The sequence below is a fragment of the Labeo rohita genome, chromosome 5 (genome assembly GCF_022985175.1).
Source record: "Labeo rohita strain BAU-BD-2019 chromosome 5, IGBB_LRoh.1.0, whole genome shotgun sequence".
In the NCBI taxonomy this organism is placed as follows: domain Eukaryota; kingdom Metazoa; phylum Chordata; class Actinopteri; order Cypriniformes; family Cyprinidae; genus Labeo; species Labeo rohita.
In genome coordinates this window covers 23,743,326-23,762,037 of record NC_066873.1, presented here as the reverse complement: position 1 = coordinate 23,762,037, position 18,712 = coordinate 23,743,326, and the positions used below count along the sequence as shown (strand labels likewise).

The 18,712-nt window shown below is 37.8% G+C and overlaps 2 protein-coding genes across 5 annotated transcripts; both read left to right on the top strand.

Moving 5' to 3' along the window:
- Nucleotides 1-710: 710 nt before the first annotated feature.
- srsf7a (serine and arginine rich splicing factor 7a) lies at nt 711-4,037 on the top strand. Of its 2 annotated transcripts, XM_051111230.1 has the most exons (9): nt 711-813; nt 926-1,008; nt 2,200-2,424; nt 2,781-2,960; nt 3,053-3,121; nt 3,221-3,259; nt 3,348-3,473; nt 3,580-3,678; nt 3,762-4,037. In XM_051111230.1, exons 3-9 carry the CDS (start codon nt 2,207-2,209, stop codon nt 3,811-3,813), a joined length of 783 nt encoding a protein of 260 aa, XP_050967187.1. In that variant the 5' UTR covers nt 711-813; nt 926-1,008; nt 2,200-2,206; the 3' UTR covers nt 3,814-4,037. The 2 variants fall into 2 exon arrangements, with proteins under 2 accessions (XP_050967187.1, XP_050967188.1); XM_051111231.1 differs by lacking the exon at nt 711-813 and having other exon boundaries at nt 1,003-1,142.
- A 1,448-nt stretch (nt 4,038-5,485) lies between these two features.
- Nucleotides 5,486-18,145, top strand: hnrnpl (heterogeneous nuclear ribonucleoprotein L). 3 transcript variants are annotated; one of them, XM_051110026.1, is made up of 14 exons: nt 5,490-5,725; nt 6,373-6,491; nt 7,201-7,438; nt 7,528-7,615; nt 7,768-7,862; nt 7,978-8,050; nt 13,732-13,767; nt 14,015-14,083; nt 14,700-14,971; nt 15,968-16,089; nt 16,249-16,450; nt 16,674-16,731; nt 16,884-16,979; nt 17,098-18,145. In XM_051110026.1, exons 1-14 carry the CDS (start codon nt 5,642-5,644, stop codon nt 17,154-17,156), a joined length of 1,611 nt encoding a protein of 536 aa, XP_050965983.1. In that variant the 5' UTR covers nt 5,490-5,641; the 3' UTR covers nt 17,157-18,145. The 3 variants fall into 3 exon arrangements, with proteins under 3 accessions (XP_050965984.1, XP_050965983.1, XP_050965982.1); XM_051110025.1 differs by having other exon boundaries at nt 16,674-16,734; nt 16,875-16,979; XM_051110027.1 differs by lacking the exon at nt 17,098-18,145 and having other exon boundaries at nt 5,486-5,725; nt 16,674-16,734; nt 16,875-16,987.
- Nucleotides 18,146-18,712: the final 567 nt, after the last annotated feature.

Below are 18,712 nucleotides of genomic sequence, written 5' to 3'. Positions count from 1 at the left end.
TTCCTATTTATATACAGTAAACAGCAATAATATATACTTACAATAGTACAATGTACTTATATAGTACAATTTTCTAGGTGCATAAATGCTTCAGTCTTAAGTAGCACAGGTTTATTTGTAGCAAAAGCCAAAAATACACTGTATAGGTCAAAAATATAGATTTTTCTTTTATGCTAAAAATCACTAAATATTAAGACCATGTTCCATGAAAATGTTTTATTTATTTCCTACCGTAAATCTATCAAAACTTAATTTTTGATTAGTAATATGTATTGCTAAGAACTTCATTTGGAAAACTTTAATGGCGATTTTCTAAATATTTTGATTTTTCCTGCACCCACGTCCAGATTTTCAAATAGTTGTATCTCGGCCAAATATTGTCCTATGCTAACAAACCATATATCAATAGAAAGCTTATTTAGCTTTAGGTATAAATATTAGTTAAGTTAATTAAAAAAAATTACCCTTATGTCTGGTTTTGTGAGTGAGACGTTTAGACAAATGGATGTTTTTAATGAATCAGTTAAGTGAAAGATTCAATATAACCTGCTTGTATCAATGAATGAATGAATCTTTTGTAGTGAACTGATTCAAAATATGCGAGCTACTGGAATGAATGAAAATACCCGCCACTAAAAACCAGTGGAAAACGCGCCTTTACGTTGAGTTACATCAGTGAGAGCCAATCACGTTCAAGCATTAAAGACACCGCCCCTTCTTGGAAGTGAGAAGTCGACAAGGCCGCGCTCGTATAGCCGGTGACGGGTGATGCTTCCGGGCCAAGAGCGTGAGGAGCATGAGATAAGAGATTAGGTGAGAGCTTTATTTTGATGTGAATGTCTACGACTTTAATCAGTTAGCGGCTGCAGTGATTTTCCGATTTGTATCTGCTTGTATTTATTCGCTGTTTCACCTGTCGGCCAAGGTTTGGTTGAAGCGCCTTTAATCAACCGGAAGAAGAAGACGTCCACGCGCCCTCACACGGAACCGAGGACGTCGAGTCACACAGTAAGTCCGCGTGCAACTGACGGCGTTGTTTATTGTGTATTGCCTTACGTCTTCTCTCTTCGCTTGTGTTTATAAACCTTGTACGAGTGCTCTGGGTTTTACTGGTTTGCCAGTTGATGGCCCTTTGTGTTTCGGTAGGTGTATCGTTTGATTCAAAAACGTGCCAAACAAAGAGCGGCCTGTGTTTCTGGCGCACTTGTTAATGGCGTTAATCTTGTTTATTAGCTAACAATCAAACCACTTGCTACATTCTCATTCATATCATGCTTATAAGCTCTTGTGTTATTGTCTGGTGTGGATTTGGTTGTTTGAGTCTTGCTAATTTTGCTGTTTGTGTTGATAAACATGATTGAACAGTCAATCATGGCGGTAGTTCGACAGTTGAAGCGACTGGTGCTACAGAGGAAAGCGAAACTAAAACAATGCTTGAGGAAATGCATACGTTTACTCTTAATAGTAATGTCCTAATAGATTTCATATCTTAAGTTTTGACTGATTTGGAAGCATGCATGTGATAAGGGAACAGCTGAGCGCCAGTTGCGATGTTTTTAGCACATGCACGGTTATACTACATACTTGACCAGCGTACTTTCATTCACGCTGGCTGATCAATGATATACACAAGATATTGCAATATTAATACTATGAGAAACTCCAAATTTACCGCAGGGCGGTTTAACCTTGACAGAACCAGTGACTTTACAGTAATCTTAGGTACATTGCCATTTAGTTGCATTATATAATGCGTAAAGTTCACCCAGAAATAAAAGCTGTCATGTACTCTCATGTTTGTTCTTTCTTTTGTAGAACAAAAACTTGTTGTATAGACAAAATAGGACATTTGTGTTTTGTTGAAGAAAGTCATACAGATGAATTGAGTAAAATTTAAAATTTTTGTTTTTGGTGGATTGTCCCTTGAATAGGTTGTGAGTTTGATATTTTATATTTTGAAATATAGTTTTTATACCATCTTCATTGACCTTCAGAAACCCCTAGTGGTTCTTAACCCCATGGTTAAACTCTAATTTCTAAGCTTTTGTAAAAAGTAAAAATGTGTGTTAATTTGTGATATTGGTTATCATGCATGATACATTAGCAGGGTTAAAATTAAGTTCTGCCAATTTTTTTTTTTTTTTACTGAAAGATTCAAGTAGGCACCAATTAATTTCTTAACTTTTGTCCGTATTACAGGTGCAAGATGTCTTACTCATCTCGGAGTTCCTCTCGCGCCACTGACTGTAAGGTGTATGTCGGTGACCTTGGCAATGGTGCAGCCAAAGGTGAGCTGGAACGAGCCTTCAGTTACTACGGACCGTTGCGGAGCGTGTGGGTGGCCCGGAACCCTCCAGGTTTCGCCTTCGTAGAGTATGAGGATGCCAGAGATGCAGAGGATGCCGTAAAGGGGATGGATGGAAAGTGAGTCAACTTGAGTTCTACCTGCCTACATTTGCCATGATGCTACTGCAGCACATTTAACCCCCTGACCTCTTCAGGGAGCTCAGACCCGCAGGGGTGAGTGTCGGCGGTTTATCACTGTTCTTTTTCCGCTCACAAAGGCCCCAACTTATGTGGTATTATCCTGTTCAGTTGTTTTTTTTTTCCCTAGTTTATCTGAATTTAGCCTGCAAATAGGTGAAGTGTGTATGTGGGTCTGAAAAAACAAGGATATCAGGGGGGCGGGGCTGGGATTCATCAACTGCTGGGTCACACGTATGAGTGCACTTTTGTTTGGCATAAAGAAACAAATAACCTTCTGATCTGTAATATCCTAGGGTGCTTTGTGGAGCCCGCGTGAGAGTTGAGATGTCTAATGGTATGTCCAGAAAGTCCCGTTATGGCCGTCCCAGTCGCAGACAGTTTGACCCCAACGACCGCTGTTACCAGTGTGGGGAATGTGGTCATTATGCCTACGACTGTTATCGTTTCAGCAAGCGGCGTAGTCGACGCAGCAGGTACTTTAGTCAATCTCTTTATTTTTATTGCATTGCTGCCTGACCCTGTTGTTTTATTGGTAACCTTTCATTTTGTTTTTGTGTCTTTTTAGGTCAGGATCTCGCTCTCGGTCCAGATCTCGTGGCCGGCGTTACCGCTCTCGTAGCCGTAGCAATGAAAGGCAAGTCATCTCATGCTCCAGCTGTGTCTGGAAAGATTTACAGTCTAGATGCATCAATCTGATTTCATAATTTTTCTTTTTCCTTCCACTCTTTTTCAGGCGGTACCGTTCACCTTCATACTCAAAACGCAGAAGCAGGTAAGCCAGCTTCACTAACTTCCACCAACTCTAAGCAATCTTTCTGTAGGATCTTTCTAAATTTCCCTCCCGCCTTTAAACATTCTAGGTCAGGTTCTCAGGCCCGCTCCAGATCCAGAACCCCAGTGCGGCGCTCGCGTTCACCTGTGCGCAGGTCGAAAAGCCCTGTCCGAAGGTCCAGGTCCAGATCCAGAACACCTGTCCGTAGAGACAGGTATTTTGTTTGCTCATGCTAATTTTTATTTATTTATTTTTTTCAGGTTTACGTGTGTAAAATGAGATGTACTAGTGTTGTAATTTGTTTGTTTCTCTATTTGTAGTCGCTCTCGCTCCCGTTCACGATCTGGTTCTAGACAGAGGGAACGTAGTGTGTCCAGATCTCGCTCTCGGTCTCGTTCGGTCAGTCACAAGAAAGACAGGTAAATGCAAATTTGCACAGTAGCGCCTTTGTTGTGTCATTCCTGTAGAAAATGAGCAGATGCTGATACTTTGTTTGTCTTAGTCATTCCAGGTCTGCCAGCCCACGGAGAAGTCCAACACCGGATGCTGACTGATCTGAATACTGATGCTTCACCCCCATTCCCCACCTTTGCCTCAGGGCTAAAATACATTTTATCTCCCCATAATTTTAATACTGGTTCTACTGTAGCTACAAAGCTATTTCTTTTCTTCTCCCGCCCCACATTTTAATGAAAGCTCCTTGTAAATGCATCACTGTCATCTCAAGCAGCTCTTTTTTTTTTTTTTTTTTTTTTTTTTTTTTTCTTTCTTCCTTTTTACATATCCTACATATTCCCCCTTTTTTCTTCCCCCTCCTTCAGACCTTTAAAAATATTTTTTTTAAAGAGCTCCATTGTTTTAATTTCAGTGTTGAGCCAGTGTCCTGTGGTCAGTGATTTGTGGGTAAGGTGGTGAATGAGCTATGTTGTGATTTAGTCAGTGTATCATATGAGCTGAAGAGTACGCTGTGATTTGTTTGTTTGTAGAGGTTTTTTTTTTTTTTTTTTTTTTTTTTTTTTTTTGCATTGAAAATGGCAATGATCTTTTTAATAAAGTAAAGCTTTACAAACCCAACTGATTCTGTGCAAAATTATTGCTGACCATTTTCCTGACCTGAGTTTTCTTCATTTTTTATGAGGTAGGGGTATACTAGTGTAAATGGAAAAATTGTGACATTTTCAACCAGTTTAATTTTACTATTAATATACTTAAAATATATTATGCTTTTAGTTTGTATTGATTTGAAATGTGCCCATTTGTTTATATTACTGAGTGTTTACATGCCTTCAGAAGCTGTTTGGTCTCTTTCTCTGGCCAAGTTTGTGCAGTGGTGCCAATTGGTATGCAGAGGTTGTAAAAAAAAAAAAAAAAAAAAGCTATATTTTGAGCAAAATAATTGTGTTTAGATGTGAAAAGCATCCAAGTGCTGTCTGAAATCTTCTAGAAACAATTTCTATATATGTTCAGTTAGTTCACGTTAATGGCAATGAAAATAACCTGTTCATTGCCATTAAAAAGGGAAATTACTTAAGCTACACATAGGAGCCTTGATAAAAATGCTCATTTTAGAAGGAAATTTCAAATGGCTCTGCATCTGAACGTCTCAATTATAGTTACATCATTGTGACTATTTCTTGTTGTTTTGTGTAGGTTTTAGTCATGGTGGGTTTGCATTTCTCCTGGGTAATACTGTAGTTTCCCAGGATTTTTTTCTTTTCTTTTTCTGTCTAGGTATGTTTTTTTTCCTCAGTGCTCAAATATGGGTGTTAAAAAAATAAAAGGTGTTTATCACTGTTTTAACTGCACTTCTTTAATCAAAACAGTAGAACATCAAATGGTCCATCAGAGACTATTTATGTAGTCTGTATTGCTATTAAGGGAAAAATACGTTCTCTAGATATTCTAGGCACAATGAAGCAGCTTAAATTGTATAGGTGGACGGAAACTAAATAAACCAAATATTTTGTACAGTTAACAATATATATTTTTCTCGTTTGTAATATCCATTTTTGAAGACGAGAAGAAAGGTGTGGAGACATTTAAAACCCAACAGTGATTTTTGAGGACATCTCTTCGTTAACACATTGCCTGCATGTTGGCTCAGTCGAGAAAAATGAGAAACAAAAGTTATTACGCAATCAGGTTGACGCCACTGCATTGTAATACAGTAGTAAAGCTGTGAGCCTAACCGGCATTTGATGGACCGGACCCGTTCAAACGCATCGACAAAGCCCTAAAACAGTGTGTAGGTAGGCTGCTCAGTAGGTGTCGAAGCGCAACCTTTCCCAAGATTCCTTTTCCTCTCGCGTTCCCCCCTCCTCCTGCCGGTTGCCGTAGCTGCAGCAGTACTGTGTTCCATTAGAACATTTCATTTGAGACAACATGGCTGCTGCGGCAGGCCATTATTACGGCGACGGAGGCAGAGCAACAAAAAGACAGAAAACAGAAAGCGACGGAATGGCCACGGTACTTTCGTTTTATTCAGTTTCTTGTATTTTCCACGCTTGTGGCGTTAGATTTGATTTTTTTTTTCTCGTGAAACGCGTTTTTCCTTTATTCAGTATGTTGATGCTGTAAGGCTAGCTTGTAGCCAACGCTAGTTCGTCTGTTCAGTTATGAGAAGTAATTATGCGTTTGCAGAGAACATGATAAGTACTAGCAATAAGATAAGAGATATAATTCACAGCATCCAATACATCTTACGGGTATCTGTGGCTCGGCTAGAAGTGATTTATTCAATGCTCATTCATTGTTCTGGTCAGTAAGATCAACCTGTATTGTAAACCGTTCGTACTGTATGTTAACAGACTTTTACTCATTTATTGAATGGAAAATGTTGCAAAGTGCTCGAAACTTTAAAGAAAAAGAATTGATTTTTGTACGAAACACTAATCCTAGCTTGGACAAGTCTCTGTACTCTGAGTCTGATGCTGATTAAATTCAGTTTGCTAGCCTCGACCTTTATTTACTTGAGTATACTGAATTTTACATCGTTTTGGCTGTAATAAAACAGATGAATAAATATCTGATATATTTGCTTTAAACATTCACAAGGATTCTGGTTTTACACGATTGTTTGATTTAACCTTTCGCTCTTCCCTTTGTATGTTCAGGAGGGTTATGACGACCCGCACAAGACCTTGCCCTCGCTTGTGGTGCATGTAAGGGGGCTTATTGATGGCATTACCGAAGCTGACCTGGTGGAGGCGCTACAGGAGTTTGGCACCATAAGGTAACGCAAATGGTGGAAAGTATTCGGCCCAATGCCAAATGGCATCCTCGATTCTTGTGGTGCACATTTAAGTCTGTTCTTTGCTGACAGTGAGTTATAAGGAGCAAGTTAAAAGTGTGTATTTGGGGTGAATTTAGAACAGGGATAACAAAAGTTCCTTTAAACCAGAGGCTCTCTACCTTTTTGACTTCAATTCTCCCTGTTGTCCAACACAATATTCGAAGGCCCTCTTTGAATACTGGCTGAGACATTTCCTCTATTGTTTTTGCTGTTATTATGACAACACTGTTTGTTTTTAATATTTTTAATTCACCGAAACTGGTAATTTTGATCTTTTGATTCAGCGCGATGATTCTTATGATTATATACGATTCAAGAAGTTGATTCTGATTAGAGTTTATATGTTTTTCTAACATTTTAGTTTATTTTTTCATTTTTAAAAACGTAATTGAATCATTTTAAATCATCCTTAGAAGCTGAAAGCTAATACCGCTGAGTTGAGAACCACTGCTTGAATTGAAAATGAATTTAATAGTTGATTATAAAAATATTAAATAAAGTCTTCTCTGGTATTAAAGTTTACGTTTGGCAATTTTTGTATAAAGTTCATAATTTGCTATTCATTGGTTTGCATTTTGTTTTGAGAGAAATGTTATAGAAATTCAGAGTTGTTATTAAGAGTCTGTGTATATATTCGTCTGTCTTTCAGTTATGTTGTGTTAATGCCAAAGAAGCGTCAGGCACTGGTGGAGTTTGAGGACATGAGCGGCTCCTGTAATGCAGTGACGTATGCTAACAATAATCAAATCTACATCGCTGGCCGGCCATCTTACATCAATTACTCTACCAGTCAGAAAATCTCAAGACCCAGCAACTCTGATGATACACGGAGCGTCAACAATGTACTGCTCCTTACTATCATGAACCCCATCTACCCCATTACCACGGTAAGACTCTATTCTCTAGCCGTCTACTATTGCATTTGAGCTTGTCCTCATCCTTTTCTCTGTTCATTGTTATTATTTCTTGTCTGTAGGATGTTCTCTACACCATTTGTAATAACTGCGGGCCTGTGCAAAGGATTGTGATCTTCAGGAAAAATGGAGTTCAAGCCATGGTTGAATATCCTTTTAACAGAATCTCCTCTAATGTGGTTTAATGATTTCTGCACAGTGAATGGGGCTTATCACAAAGCTTAAACCCTGTCAGAATATAGTTTGCACTGCATGCTTTTATTTACAATCAAAATATTGTTCTCCTTGACTTTTGGTTACATTTGACTCGGTGCAGAGTGCACAGAGAGCCAAAGCATCTCTCAATGGAGCTGACATCTACTCGGGCTGCTGCACCCTTAAAATTGAGTATGCCAAGGTTAGTATGCCAAAAGATTGTGTATGATACCTCTTGTGCTGTAGTAGTCACAGGCATTTCAAATGTACCAATATTAACCCTGATTACTGATGAAAGCTCACTTTCTATTGTATAGCCAACCCGTCTCAACGTCTTCAAAAACGATCAGGATACTTGGGACTACACCAACCCCAATCTGAGTGGCCAAGGTACATAACAGCTCATGCACTCTGTCTGTGCTTCTTATGGTTTATGGGGATGGGTGTGTGGACAAGCATCCTAAAGTGACATCTTGGGAAGTTTAACATAACCACTCTAGCAGATTTTTTCCCAAGGATGTTATTTTAGTAATGCTGCTTCATTCTTGCGTTCCTTCTGTTTGGATTATAATGCAAATATTTACACAGTTGTAGTTGCATATAGACGTTCTTACATGAACGCGCATTCTTGCACATACACAAAAAGAACCCGCGCCCTTAAAATAAACCAAACACATCCGTTCATTTAAACCAAAGACATGCACTTGAGACGGCCTGATTATCATATTGATGGCAGAAGCGCACATCCTTTTTAGCTCATTGACATACACTTGTCTGTTGCGCATGTCACCTGTTTCGTGTTAAAGCACAAGTGTTTGTCATATACACAAAAATCCTTAGAAGCAGGCACCCTTTCACCTGTATTCACTAAGCATGACACTGCATCTAGCGTATTACATGATGGAGATTTCGTTTTTGTGCTGTGCAATAGGGCAGGGTGCATACAATTAGAGCTAAACTGCAGAGTTTAGCTCGAATTCCCAGTTAAACACTAAACCATTTAGGATCAGTAGAAATTTCCTAGTGGGTGTGCAGGGGGAATTTGAAGTTGGACATATGTGACGCTTGACCACAAAACCATACAATTTATTGTTGGCTATTGCTACAAATATACCCATGCTGCTTATGACTGGTTTTGTGGTCCAGGGTCACATATGCCCTCCTGGAGCAGGATTGTACACCCCAGCAATAGGGCAAATACTTCACTGAACGTGGTTGTAGAACCAGGTTTTATGTTGAAGATGCAAAATGTAATGGATCACTCAGGAACCAGTTTTCCTAAGGTTCACTGTTCTATTGTAGATATTGCATTTAGCTTTTCTTTGTTCAAGCCTATTATTGTTTGTCTTTAGCCAGAGTTTATGTAAATGCTCTGCTTTGTAGGATCAAATTCACATTTGAACATGTTTGTAAATCTTTAAAGGGGTCATGAACTGCCTTTTTTATTATTTTGTACTGTTCTCTGAGGTCCACTTCCAAATTGTTACATCAAAAACATCATAGTTTAGAAGTAATAGGCTATTTCCTGCCCTGTTTTTTTTTTCAAAAATGTCAAATTCAGATTTTTTGTCACATACACAGTCATACACAGTATGATTTGAAGTGAAATGCTTATGCGACTGCTAATGACCTAACCATTCAAAAGAAACATTTCAGTATAAAGGAAGAAAAATATAATTTTACAAATTAGAAACAAAGAGGAATATAGCAAAAAAAAACTTTTAACTATAAAAAGACTTTTGAATTACATTACATACAAATAATAAAATGGAATAAAAATAATAAAAAAATAGAAATATAATAAAATATAAAGAATTGAAGTGGAATGCAGAAACAAGTCCAGTTATGAGCAAGACAATAAACAAAATGTGCAGAATAATGTGCAAAGTCGCACCTCAAAATTCACACATCTATGGTGTGCAAATGTGCTATCTGAATCTGAATGTGCATGTCACAATTCAAAGTTCACAATTCAGTTTTATCCCCCCCCCATCAGAATGCTTTGTTTGAATAGGAGTGGCAGATTGTAGACGCCCACTGCTGTTTTTGGCTGACAGTTGTGCATGTTTGACAGCCTACATCAGGGGTCACCAGACCCGGTCCTGGAGGGCTGGTGTCCCTGCAGAGTTTAGCTCCAACCCTAATGAAACACACCTGAACCAGCTAATCAAGGTCTTACTAGGTATACTTGAAACTTCCAGGCAGGTTTGTTGAGGAAAGTTGGAGGTAAACTCTGCAGGACACCGGCCTCCAGGAACAAGTTTGGTGACCCCTGGCCTACATCCTTTATAGATGGATGCTGCTGTGATTTTAGGTTAAAAGCGCATAAATACGCAACACATCAAACGATCTGCAATAACAAACAAAGCAATAGTGACCACGTAATAAATAAAGTTACTCACACCTGTGTGATGCGGCATTACTGTCGGATCCAGTATAGTCGACTCGGCATCATCTTTTAGTTTCAATCTTTTTGAGAATCCTGCGTCGAATTGTGCCTTGTTTGTAAATTAATCTGCAGTAAAATGAAGTGAACCAAGGACCAAGTTCTTATTGACGTGGTCTGGATCTTTTTTAAAAATAAAGTTCATCAGCTCTTTCCTAATGTTGGGAGGAAGGCATTTTTTATCGTTTGGTTTCCGTGTAGACCTGTGTTTGCCCCTCTAGTTATTTACTTACCACAGGCGTGAATCGGTAGACGGGGCTAAACAGGCAGTGACCGCAAAGCAGGTGTTGATCATCTTCTGCGGAGGTAGTGTGTTTGGCTACAGTAGTATTATATAATAGTGTGTTTAGCCACGCTCTTGTGCAATAAAGTGGCACATTTCACAACCTGTCATTTTGGCAGATTGGCTTTAATATAGGCTGATTTTGGACTAACAAGAACGTTCTGAAACTTACAGGATGTTTTTATAGTGCAGTGACCTCTTATATGTCAAAAGATTAAGGGAATTTTGATTTCTCAGTTCATGACCCCTTTAAACAATGTGATTTTTAGAACTCCCGAAGCTTTATTGAGATCCATATGTGGCTCATTTTCATGTTCTCCACTTTTTCCTTATGCAAAATGTCTATGTATCAGGTCTCTGAGGGTAAAACTGCTGAGCTTTTTTACTCCTGAGTTGTGATACGTTAAGCTCCTGTGCTTGAACTAGCTGCTGAGCACATTTTACATCCAACAAAACATTTCCATGTACTTACGTTTCTCTGCAAGATACACTCGCAGCAAATCATCAGGCCACATGGAACAATGAAACGGAATCGCAACAACTTTAAATGCTTCAAAGGCGACAATTTCACACGTATCGAAGTCACACGGATATTTAAAAAAACATTCAAGATATCCTTCCATTCAGCTAACATCTCCATTCTCTACAAAGGTGGCGGACATCTCTGAGTTAATGACACATTTTAGGGGAATGGGTCTAATTTCTTTGGACAATACATTACAGCCAATCACCGAAGACCTTCGTACATCAACATCGACTGATCAAGCAGCAAACACATGAAGCAAAGTGGTACAGATACACAGAACAACAGAGAAGAGTTACACAGACATTTCCTTCTCATTCCCTGCCTAATGTCGTCATGTTTCTTGGGTGTTTGGGCTACTTTTGCTCTCGCTTCTCTCCTCTTTCCTGAGAACATCATGCGAACATGCAAAGCTGACATAACAGTGACAACACACCAGATCAGGATTGCTACAACACAAGACTGCCACGGCAACATGCCAAACTGACATTGCCATGACAACACACCAACAAACAAATTGTTTGAGATTTATGCAGAGATCGGCGCATCACGACACAAGTCAAGATTGCTCCAACACAACGGCAGTGGTCTCGTTGCGCGCAGCACGACAAGTTGAGATCGTCACTTCTCACCCAGCAAAGAGCAGATATTTGTCAAAGCGTAACTAACAGAGATGACATCGACTTCGCACCGTGACACATCCGAAACCGCATGTTCACAGGCCACATGCTCTGACATCAACGTGACGTGTCGCGAACACATCTTGCTAAATCAACTTGCTAAAAAAAAAAAAATAGTGAAATGCACCAGACAAGACACTATGGGCGACATTAGCAACAATACACCACCGTAACACATGGGAAGGACCGCAGCTGCCCACCGATCACACAGTCAGATCCTCCGCTCTCCCTCCCCAAGCCCTGTCTCTTTGTGGACTGAAGTGCTTTCTATTTCTCATTTCTCCATCCCTCCTTCTCTTCCTCCTCCTCCTCCTCTTCCTCTCTGTGTTGAATCTGTTTTATTCATTGGGCACGGCTGACCGTGTTCTGATCCCTGTGTTACGCCCCCTGTGTGACGCAGGTGTGGATTAGTCTGACCGCTGGTGTGGCGTCTCTTCTAAACTCAGCACCGTCTGCAGTCTGCTATCCACCTTTACTTCTACGGTAAGCGCCGACGTGCCTGGAACGCACCAAAAACGCATGCAGCGGACTGGGAGAAATATCCCAAGGAACTGAATGAAAACTAAATCATCAGGAGTGGGGTGACTGGTAAAGAACATCACACTTCCACCATGGTGCCTGCTGCATTTGTTTTTTTGTTTGCTTTTCTTCCCCGCTCATTCAAACTGTTTGTCCAGGCTGGATCAGATGGAACTTTGTTGGTAAGATATTTTATGCCCTTTTGGCATGAAATGAAGACCTTTGAGTAACACTCTTGTGTGGCCTTTTAGGCATAAACAAAGAATCCTGTCTTTTTATTTATTTATTTTTATTTTTTTATTTTTTGCCTTGATGAGTGGATATATGCAGATTTTTTTAATTTCCTTTCTGACTCTCAGATTGGATGATGTGGCATAATTGACTGATATTATTAATGTCATTCATCTTTAGCAGGTAGCAATTCCTGTGGAAGTGAAAGCTTGGAGTACTCCTAGTTTAACTGATCAAGCATTTTTCAGTTGATGTGAAATGAAAATTCACTCTTTCTATTTTCTAAACGCATGTTATTAATCTTGAGAACAATTCATCTGTGCACATGTTGATTAATTTTTTTTTTTTTTTTTTTTTTGATCGTTTAAGTTTTAATCAAAATATCATAATTTTGTCTTTCGTTAAAATGACAGACTTCTCTCTGGTGATGTATGCTGGACTTTTTGCAATAATTCAGTCCATTTAAAGCAAGCTCTTTAAATGCAATCTCTTTTTTTGGTCTGCCCATTTCCAATCAAAAATGAATAGATTGAACCAAATTCTTCTGTTTTTTTTTTTATTTTTTTGTTTTTTTTGTTTTTCTCTCTAGCTATATGTTTTACTGTTGTCACAATATGGGAGAAAATATCTACTTCCATTTTTTTAAAATTTAACTTTAAAAATACCTGCCACCTTGTTAAATCAGCAGCTTTTTCCATTTTTCTAGCTAAAGTCAACATGAAATCAAAATTGACACCCATTTCCCCTTTTTCTTTTTTTTTTTTTTTTTTTTTTTTTTTTTTTTAATTAGTTTTTTTTTTTTTCACTTTTCTGGGCTTGTATTATGTGCACATCATTGCAAATGCACATTTTATTTCCATCCGAAATATTGGAATAGGTCAGATTAAGAAAGTAAAATGGGTTGCAACAAGGTTTCATGATGACCTAAACATAAAGACCCTTAAACCTTCCTAAAGTTTTTAGTATTTTATAAAATGTAAGCAAAATGTTTGTTCATTCATTCTGTGTTCATTTAAATTTCTGTGTCTAAAATATGTAGGTTAATGTGCTTCTCTATGTATTGTTGTACTAGCTATGCTATCATTTTCTGTGAAAGCTTGTATAATGACATTGATGTGGTTTGGGTGTTATTTTTATTGGACAAGACCATTTGTCTTGGTCTTGCAGGCAGACAAATTGTTGCTTATTGCTTATTCATTAAGACCACTTATTTCTGCAACAGACCCTTTATTAGTACATGTTGTGGTTTTGAATTCCTCTTGGAACCTATGGTTTTTATAGTCTGAACCAAGAGTAATGCATATTTAATTTTCGAAATATATTCATTTTATTATGTTTGTGTATATAATTTTATTACTTAATTTAATCTGTGTATACCTGTCTGTGCAGATACCGATGCAGATGGCAATTGGAACAATTCACAAGGTGTGTGTTTGGTCGTGAGGTCTGAGAGAATGAAACATTTTCTTAGATAATGTAAATATAGCTAAATTTCTCATTGGTCAACCTGGTATGTTATTCAGAATCTCCATTATGGCTTAGTATTGCAGTCACTTAGTAGTGTTAACACTTAATGCTCACTGCATGTCACTTCCAGAACCTCACAGCCTTTGCACTCTTGATGTTCACAGTAGTTGAGATATTGTATTGTTGTTCTGTCTCTCGCTCTCAGACCCCAATGCTAACCCAAACAAGAGGCAGAGGCAGCCAGCACTGCTGGGGGATCATCCACCTGAATATGGTCAGTCTGATAGACATTATCAAGTGTGACCCTGGACCACAAAACCGGTCATAAGTAGCACGGGTATAATTGTAGCAATAGCCAACAATACATTGTATGGGTCAAAATTATTGATTTTTCTTTAAGGCCAAAAATTATTAGGATATTAAGTAAAGATCATGTTCCATGAGGATATTTTGTAAGTTTTCTAACGTGAATGTATCAAAACGTCATTTTTGATTAGTAATATGCATTGCTAAGAACTTCATTTGGTCAGGCGATTGGTCAGATCTCTCTGTGTATTTATTTTTATTTTTATTTTTATTTTTATTTATTTATTTATTGCACCCCAGATTTTCAAATTGTTGCATCTTAACCAAATATTGTCCTATGCTAACAAACCATACATCAATGGAAAGTTTATTTATGTATGTAGTTATTTATGTAGTTATTTAATGCATGATGTATAAATCTCAATTTAAAAAAATTGACCCTTACAACTGGTTTTGTGGTCCAGGGTCACAAATGGTTCCACTAGAAGCACTGAACACAGTTCCTCTTGCATTATAGTTGCTTATGGTGTATATTCATTTTGATTTTGTTTTTGTTTTTTTTTTCTTTTCTTTTTTGTCTCTAGGTGGCCCTCAGGGTGGTTATGGTCACTATGATGACACCTATGGACCACCTCCTCCACCCCCTCACTATGAGGGCAGGCGCATGGGGCCCCCAATGGGACGTGGCCGCGGCGGACCTCGGTATGGTGGGGCACAGTACGGACACGGGCCTCCTCCGCCGGAATACAGCGCTCATGCTGACTCTCCTGTGGTCATGGTGTACGGTCTTGAGCCCACCAAGATCAATGCAGACAGAGTTTTCAACATATTCTGTCTATACGGCAATGTGGAAAGGGTGAGTGGGTGATGGGATTGTACATAGTTTAATGTACCCTACCTTTAAAGTTCATAATTTTCAACTTTAGATGTCTTTCAAAAGCGTCTTCTATGGTCACCAAAGCTGCATTTGTTTGATCAGAAATACTGTAAAAACAGTAATGTTAAATATTATTACAATTTAAAATTATTTTAAATTTCTGAATAGTTTTGTGATGGCAAAGCTGATTTTTCAGCATCATTACACCAAGCTTCAGTGTCACATGATCCTTCAAAAATCAGTTTAATATGCTGATTCGGTGCTCAAGAAAGACTTCTTATCTAGGTAGTAATTTTTTTTTTTTTCAAATTTCATTTTTTTTCTGTTTTAATTTTTCTGGATCCTGAAATCATGAAACATACACAATTTAAGTCATTTATTAAAAAGTTGAACAAAAAGTAATTTTCAGTAATTTTCTTGATTCCATTTTCTTGGTTTCATTCAATGTTAATAATCAGAATCAGTATGTATGTAGTAAATGAAAACGTGCAATTGCGGCATTCACACAGAGACATGTAGAACATGCAGGATTCATATTTAAATAGTATTTTTGCGGCTTAATATTCACAGACACTAGTCCATATCACATTTTGATTAAAGTGTACTGACCAACTTTCGATTTATTAATCCAAATTTTGGCAAATTCTGTGACATTCCACGTTATGCAGTAAATTTCAGTTTTATGACTGGGTTCTGTGTTTCTGTCTGTGTTTTCTGCATTGCGGAAATCATAGGGCCCTACTAATTACATTTAAAAAGTATAAACCGTAATACGTTTATTTTTTCAGGATTCTTGGAATAGAAAGTTCAAAAGAATAGCATTTTATTTGAAAGAGCAAATACATTTAATGTTATTTCTTTTTACCAAATTTGTCCTTGTTGTCCTTGTCCTCGTACTAACCCCAGACATTTTTGTGTGGTAGTGCATGTAGTTGTTTGTCTTGTATTGTATTGAAAATTTCTGTGTGTGCTTAGGTGAAATTTATGAAGAGTAAACCGGGTGCTGCAATGGTGGAGATGGGAGACTGCTATGCTGTTGATAGAGCCATTTCACATCTGAACAACAACATGCTGTTTGGACAAAAACTAAATGTCTGGTGTGTACAATACAAGTGTTTTTTGAGTATGCAGTTTTATAATTAGTAAATGGGCCTGACCACAAAGTTGTTTCTCTGTTCAAGACGAGTAAAATTAAATTTGCATGTGTATACTACATTGTTCATTTTTTGTTTTGTTTTTTGTCTTTTTGTCTGCAGTGTATCCAAACAGCAGGCCATAATGCCAGGTCAGTCGTATCAACTGGAAGATGGCAGTTGTAGTTTTAAAGATTTCCATGGCAATCGAAACAACCGTTTCACCACCGCTGAGCAGGCAGCCAAGAACCGCATCCAGCAGCCCAGCAACGTCTTGCACTTTTTCAACGGTCAACCAGACTGCACTGTTGAAGCGTTCAGTCAGGTCAGTCAAATTCTTATTTTTATTGAGTGTTGCACTGTTTATCTGTGAATGTTTTCTTTTTTAAATGTTTGTAGTCTTAATTAAAAACATTAATGTTACTTTCCTGATGAAGCTTTACTGATAAAATTTCTGTTTTAAATTCGGAGAAAAAGTGTCTTGTGCTTTAATGATGTCTGTGTGTGTGGAATTAGTTTAATAATCTTTTCTGCATCTTCCTCTACAGATTTGTGATGAGTTGGGAATCAAGAATCCAGTCAGCGTTAAACTGTTCACTGGCAAGAGTGAGTTACTAATGAGTTTAATGTGTTTGTCTGTAAACAATCAGTTTGCTGTGTGTTAATTATATGGTAAAGTGTGTAGGTGGGGTATGTGTGTTTGGTTCTATGTAAATACACTTGTATGTGTGTGTTTTCTTGTGTTGGTGGAACCGCAGGTGAGAGAAGTTCGTCTGGTCTGTTGGAGTGGGAGTCGGTAAATGATGCTATGGAGGCTCTTGCTATGATGAACCACTACCAGATGAAGAACCCTAGTAAGTGAAATTACCGGCTGACTGCCGCGCATTTTTATACTGTTCTGAGTTTGAGCAATTTTGCTCTAACCATAAATCACATTACTTAAATCGTATCTTTTTTTTTCTTTCCCCTCAGGTGGGCCTTACCCGTACACTCTTAAACTGTGTTTTTCAACCGCACAGCACGCCAACTGAACCCGTTATAACAACCACTAACCTTTGACTCCCAGTAACTTTTTGAGCTCAACACCATAGCATGTCTTAACTCTTGACCTGGAGGTAAAGAAATGGGACTAAGATGACCTTTATTTCCAGAATAAGACTGGACTTTGATGTTTTGTATTGTTTGATTTTTAATATTTTTTTATGACTTTTTTTTTTTTTTTTTTCTTCAGTTGACCGGTCTTGTATAACAGTAAATTTGTGTGACAATGTATTAAATTAGTGAAGACATCATTGTGAAGAGTTTGTGTCTTGTGCACGTTGGCTTGTAACAGTGGGATTGCACAAAATCCTGCAGATCAACACATTTGTGATATGGTTACAGTAAGGCCATACACTGGACATGGTAGTCTAGGCTATAAAAGCAAAAATGTTGAGCTCAAATTTTGGTTACACCACTTGCATGAATTCAGTTAACCTCTTTGATCTAAGTTATAAAATTTGTTTTTGAAGTGTAGTACATTTGTACACAAGTTAAAATGTTTGGTATCAGTAAGATGTTTTTTTTTTTTTTTTTTTTTTTAACTTTATGCAAGAATGCATTAAATTGACCAAAAGTTACAGTAAAGTCATTTATTACAAAGTATCTCTTTTTCAAATACATGCTGTTTTTGACTTTCCATCATTAAATAATCTTAATGTATACGTCATGGCTTTCAAAAACAATATGAAGCAGCACAATTTTAAGTGATGTTTCCTGAGCACCAAATCAACATATTAGAATGATTTCTGAAGCATCATATTATACAGAAGGCTCTAATTGCTTCAGAACAAAAGTTGTTTTAATTTGTAATATTTCACAATATTACTGTTTTACATTATACTCACCAAGGTTGCATTTATTTGATCAAAATCAATGTCTTTTGAAAGCATTAAATTTTACCAGCCCCCAAACTTTTGAATGATAGTTGTCTTGTAATTGTACTAGGTGTTTTCTCCATATAAAAGAACTTCACAGAATACGTAATGTGCCTTTGAGTATTCTTGCAACATACATGATCATCACTGGTCAGCCTGGTAATCTTAGACCACTGTATAACAAAATATAGTTACATTAAAAATAAATATAGAAATGGACGATTTATCATTTTCTCACAGCTACTCTTTGAGAGGGCAAGAGTATCTAGTTGTAGAGCCTAACGGTTTGACTCCCAAACAGCTTGATTCTTAACTCTTAAATCTGTAGCTGAAGAGCCAGGAAAAGACTTATTCAACTATTATAATCCACACATCCTCAGATCATTAATGCACAAGACATTGTTGTCTGAAACTGCTGGGGGTCAAATAGTATCTAACTGCAGACCCACACAGTCAACTGGTACAGCAGTTTCAGACTGCAAAAACAGAGGTCACATGACAAGCCTGATCTCAGGCTCTTTTCAATGCACTGTGACACTAATACAATGTCAACCGAGGGTGCCCTCTACTGGAAACACAGCAAAACCACAATACCGCTTTCCTGAAAAGCTTTGACATTGCCTGAAATCTCATGAAACCAAATGAAATGTTTAACTTTCAGTAGATTAAAA